Genomic DNA, 5405 nt, shown 5'->3' with positions numbered 1-5405 from the left:
TAACAGATGAAAATACCTCACATATTCACCTCAGACACGATACAAGGATAAAGCTGCCGTTATCTGCTTAACTTCTGCCGGAAGTCGCATGACCAACTTCCGGTGTTCTGTCCGTTCTTCACATAGATATAAACACTAGATGCCTCATTGGCTGCTGCGGCCATAGTTATAAACACTAAATCCCTCATTGGCTGCTGCGGCCATAGATATAAACACTAGATCCCACATTGGCTGCTGCGGCCATAGATATAAACACTAGATCCCACATTGGCTGCTGCGGCGCTGGAACTTCGGCCGCCATCTTGAAACGGTCGTCCTTATTTGGTTAAAGCAGAAGATGTCTCAGCACTTCGCAGTTTATTTCTGTTCTAAATGACGGACTGTTGACGTCAGGTCTCAGTGGATAACTTTTCACAAGTAAGATGAACATATTATTGTTAGTATTTTGTGAATAGAATATTACTGTACTGTATTTATGTCCACCAGCTGATGTGATGTTCATTGTAACACGGTGTTCAGCTGCAATGAAGCTGAATGAGATCTGATGACAGGAATATTTTTCTAACAAGCATACTCACTGTTTCAGTAGCTTTGGTTCATTATCAACAGATCTGCATCAAAACTGGAGTTTTGTTTAAGTTCAAGGATATAAAAAAATAAAACTAGGGAGAATATAGGAAATAGAAAATAAGCTTGACCTCCTTTGTTCAATGTTTTTGTTTAGACACAAATGTCCTGTTTTCATTTTGAAGGTTTCCCAAAGAACAAGATGTGAGGAAGAGGAGGAAGTATCTTTGAGGAGGATTCATCTGAGCAGTGAGGATTTTAAACTGGAGGATTTTGATCAAACTGTCCGACTGAGAGATGGTGTGGTACCATCGGTTCACCTTCAAAGAGTAGGAGCATCATTATAAGTTCATTAGAGTTCATAAAGTTACATATTTTATTGTCAGTCACAAGGTGAGACACCTCCATGTGTTTATATGAACAGGTAACTAGAGACTGTAAAGTTCATATTCATGATGCTTTTTCATTTCAGCTTGTAAACTGCAGGACTACAGGAACTCAACAAAAGCTGGAGCTGCTCTGTCTGTGGCCTCTTAGGAACATGCACGTCACACACACACTCTCAGGAACGTGCACGTCACACACACACTCTCAGGAACGTGCACGTCTCACACACACTCTCAGGAACGTGCACGTCTCACACACACTCTCAGGAACGTGCACGTCACACACACAACTTCAGGAACGTGCACGTCACACACAACCTCAGCCTCATGATGTGAGTATTTCTATTTTAAACTTTTATTTACCTTTATTTATACAGGTAGCATCATTGAGTCACGAGAACTCATTTTCTAGAGAGACCTGTTTAGGAGCAGATGGTGGAGGTTGAGTGCCTTGCTCAGGGGCCCAGAGTGGGGCCAATGAGGGTGGAGGCAGGTGTGGGTGTTTCACCTTTTCCACCTCATTTTGATGTTGACGGTACCGGGAGTTGAACCTGTGACTTTCCCATCACAGGCCCATCTTCTAACCTCTGCGCCACCACTCCCCCACATAACATCATATCATAATGGTCATATTAAAATCTCACTGGTTTCCTTCCAGATGTGTTAAACAGCTACTGGTCCCCCTGATGTTTCCAGGTGGCTGTGGTCAGTGGATGAAAAGCCTGGCATGAACAAGATGATGCTGGAGATCATCATTTGACGAGAGCTCCCACCTTCTAACTGTGAAGAACAAGAGCAGCTCAGTGATTCCCTCAAGGCTCAGTGAAGGTGCTGAGAGCTGCAGAGAGGCTGATCCATGGAGCTTCAACACAGCAACCTCCAAACATGTCCACCCTCACACACATCGTCCATGAAGACACTGGACCAGAGCACAAGATAATAAGACAGTGATAACAACGACAACAATACACATTCACAAATGATTCATACAATTTTAAGGTTTTTGTTTGTTTGTTTGTTTTACAATTGAAAAACAGTTTGTTATCCACTGTTGTCATCACTCTTTGTTATAATCCAGGTCTCTCTTGTAAATGAGTCCTTGTGGCTCAATGGAACTAAACTGTATCAATAAAGGTTGAATGAATATATAGATATACATAATGATTTATTCAACCTTTTATTTATACAGGATGGCTTCATTGAGCCACAAGGACTCATTTACAAGAGACCTGCTCCAGACAGAACATATAAAGTACAGACAAGAATAACAGTAAACAATGGCAATGATAAACTACAGTAAAAATAATAGAGATGAGATATATATATATATATATATATATATATATATATATATATATATATATGTATAATATATAGATCTTAATAAAAATGTGTCAGTGACTGTGAGTTTTGCAAACGTGTCATAAGAATATTTTATTAGTGTTATTGTTAATCCCATCAAGAATATTTAAATACACTGAACCATGTGTTCAGCTTTAATCGCTGTACTCCTAAGATTTACAGAGGAAAAAATCGTGAGAATGAGTTTAGTATTTAGCTATGACTGATTAAACGCGCAGACACTTCATTGCTCCTGAGAAACAGGTTACACTGAGTGGAGCGGTCGACCGTTTCAAGATGGCGGCCCTACAGCTCATCAGCGCCAATAGACGATAGCGGTCAATGCTGTATCTAGTGTTTATATCTATGGTCAGAATTTCATACGCGTAGCACAAACTGACGGCTGTATCTGTCGGATCAGCATAGGATGTCAGATCGCCATATGGACGTAACAGATTACTTTTTCATTCATTCAACCTTTATTTAGACAGGTTAATTCCACTGAGCCTCCGGGACTCAATTACAAGAAAGACCTAATTTTAACAAAGAATGATGACAACAGTGACAACACTGACTGAACACTTGAAATAATATTTATTTTAATAATCATTATTGCCTCCATTAAATAGGTTTTTAACTTAGTGTTAATAAAATGTATATTGTATCTTGGAACAGTCTCCTGCTTACTTGTAAACAAACCCAAGTGTCTTTTCTGTGAATAAATTATGTCCTTGGATGAAAGTCCTATGGTCATGTTGCAGTAAGTTTATAAAATAAAAATAACATCCATACCCAAGCTTGTTACATATTGTTCTAGTGTTATGTAAATAGTTATTTAAAAGTTTTGAATTATTTTAAACATTCTTCAATTAAAACACACTTGAGCAGCATACTGTACTGTTTTTTTATTTTAATTTGTGGATTGATTCAGTTGTAATGAAAGGAAAACAAGTGTAATTTACAATATCAAGTAAAAACAAACAAAAAAACTCAACTATTTAACATTTTAACTGTACATTATAAATTGATAGTGGATTATAGATATTTTTCCCAAATTATGCAATTTCATTTTAAAGAAATTGGCACATTTATGTATTTTTCACGAGTAACAACTATTTACAGTATTTACAGTGATTCACAGCTTGAGACTGAATATTAAAAATGTGAAGGAACAAAAGTGTGATTTGTACATTTTATGATTCTTACTGCGTTGATATAAACACATGGATGAAGGTGTTGAAGTAAAACATGTCAGCAGACTCCTCCACACTTCTTCTGCAACACGGAAACAGCAGTAAGTCTTGGTTGTAGAAGCTGAACCCCTGCAGAACATCTGGACTGCTCCCTGGTTCTGGCCTCTGAGAAGACGTTTCCAGTGACACTTGCAGAGACTGAAGATGTGAAGTGTGGACACAAAACATGTTGGGAAGACTGCAGCCTCAGAGGAAGAGCAGGGAAGTGTGGAGCCATGTGGTCCAGAATGATGCTACGCAGGACTTCTCAGGTGGGCACTGGTAAGACATCTGTGAGCCCTGTGGCACAGGACCACATCTGGATGGTACCAGCTCCAAACTTAGGATGTGCGATAAGTGGTTGGGACTTCAGTATCTCCTGCTGTCACCCAGTGAGATCTAAAACATAACTGTTTTTAGCACATACATATAATACTTGTTATAACATATTTAGCTTTAAACAAGTAATAGATTCTAGTTTGAAGATGAGCTGAAACAGCAGCAGAACAAAACAGACTTTGCTGCTTCCACAAACAGTAACCAGTGAACAGGAAGATGTTACTGTAAGCTCTCGGTACAGAAGTTTTCCATCATATGTCAAAGTTCTTCAGCTGTCATGAATGAACAGGAACTCTAAAGAACATGAGCCAACCGGCTTTCTGACTGTTTCAAACCTGCAGTCTGTGGTTCCTCATTTTTCTTCATGGACCTGAAGCATCTAGCTCTGACAACTACCTGTCCCTCAACAATATTTGACCTGTAGTTATGCAGAAGTAAAGCACAATTTGAACATCAAGCATCATAACATCTCATAACTAACACCTAGTACGTTTTCTTTCACAAATTGTAATGGCAAACACATCTCAGAATGTTAAAATATCATTTAAAAGTTTATACCACGTCTGTCTCAAATACTCCAAATAATTTAGCACACTAAATTAGGCTTTATTACGATGTTTATGTACTTCATATGTTGTAGCTAACGGTTAGCTCGCTAAGCTACGTCTTTTCTTACCTTGATATCTGTGGATATATTCTTCATGGAAGAACTTTTATCCTTTCTCAAGTTTATTGGTTCAAGAATTCACCGCTGTGATTTCCTCCACATCAGTGAAAGAAAAGCCTGGTACTTGCATAGACTCGCGAAAGCCGGAAGTGACCCAGCACCATGATCAACCCACTGGTAAACAACTGCCTGCACTAAGATGCTAAACTGGCGAGTGAGCAACACAGAGGTGTCTCCATCTCCTGCACCTGTGAGCGTTTTCTACCGAAGCAGGAGACTCAGGCCCTGTACACACGTAGCCGGATATCAGGAAAACCGAATAGTTTATCATGCGGTGTGGCCTTTCATCCACACGTGAACTCCGGTTGATGTAACTATAAACGAATAATAACAAAAACTCCGACCAAAGTGGAGATTTGAGAAATCTCCTCTTTCGGGTTTGCGTGTGGACTTTCGGAACCGGAGATATGCGCATTATGTCTGCGACAGATGGTGCAGCGCGGCGCTGACGTCACATGTGCGACAATTGTTTTTGTTTGCCCATTCATTCGGAGGGAAAATGACTGCGTTTAGGGAAGTACTAATTGTAACGCTGGTTCAGGCAATTTTTGCTTGCTTGTTTTTACAAGCACAACTGCTCCAACAGATGGAATTACAAAGGAGAAAAAGCGTTTGGCGTTCAGCTCTTTTACAGCAACTATCCCTACCGATACGGAGGCACAATACCGCCATTCAGCGTCGCCGTCGCCGGTTTTGGATCAGACCTGGACGCACTGCTGGCTGGTGGGAAAACTTTGAGAAGGAAATTGTTCTCCCACAGGAATGGCGTGAGAACTTCAGAATGTCACGGTCGTCATTACTGTCGCTCTCGGA

The 5405-nt window shown here is 40.0% G+C and overlaps 1 protein-coding gene across 1 annotated transcript in view; it reads right to left on the bottom strand.

The window, feature by feature from the left end:
- Positions 1 to 164, bottom strand: part of LOC119414379 (zinc finger protein 853) — a 42662-nt gene extending 42498 nt beyond the window's left edge. Inside the window, exon 1 of the mRNA XM_037681474.1 lies at positions 98 to 164. Coding sequence (XP_037537402.1) covers positions 98 to 164 — 67 coding nt within the window. The remainder of the gene's footprint in view (positions 1 to 97) is intronic.
- Positions 165 to 5405: the final 5241 nt, after the last annotated feature.

Source organism: Nematolebias whitei, chromosome 1, assembly GCF_014905685.2.
Source record: "Nematolebias whitei isolate Nwh7 chromosome 1, NemWhi1, whole genome shotgun sequence".
NCBI classification, from domain to species: Eukaryota; Metazoa; Chordata; class Actinopteri; order Cyprinodontiformes; family Rivulidae; genus Nematolebias; species Nematolebias whitei.
This window is presented reverse-complemented; position numbering and strand designations above follow the sequence as displayed.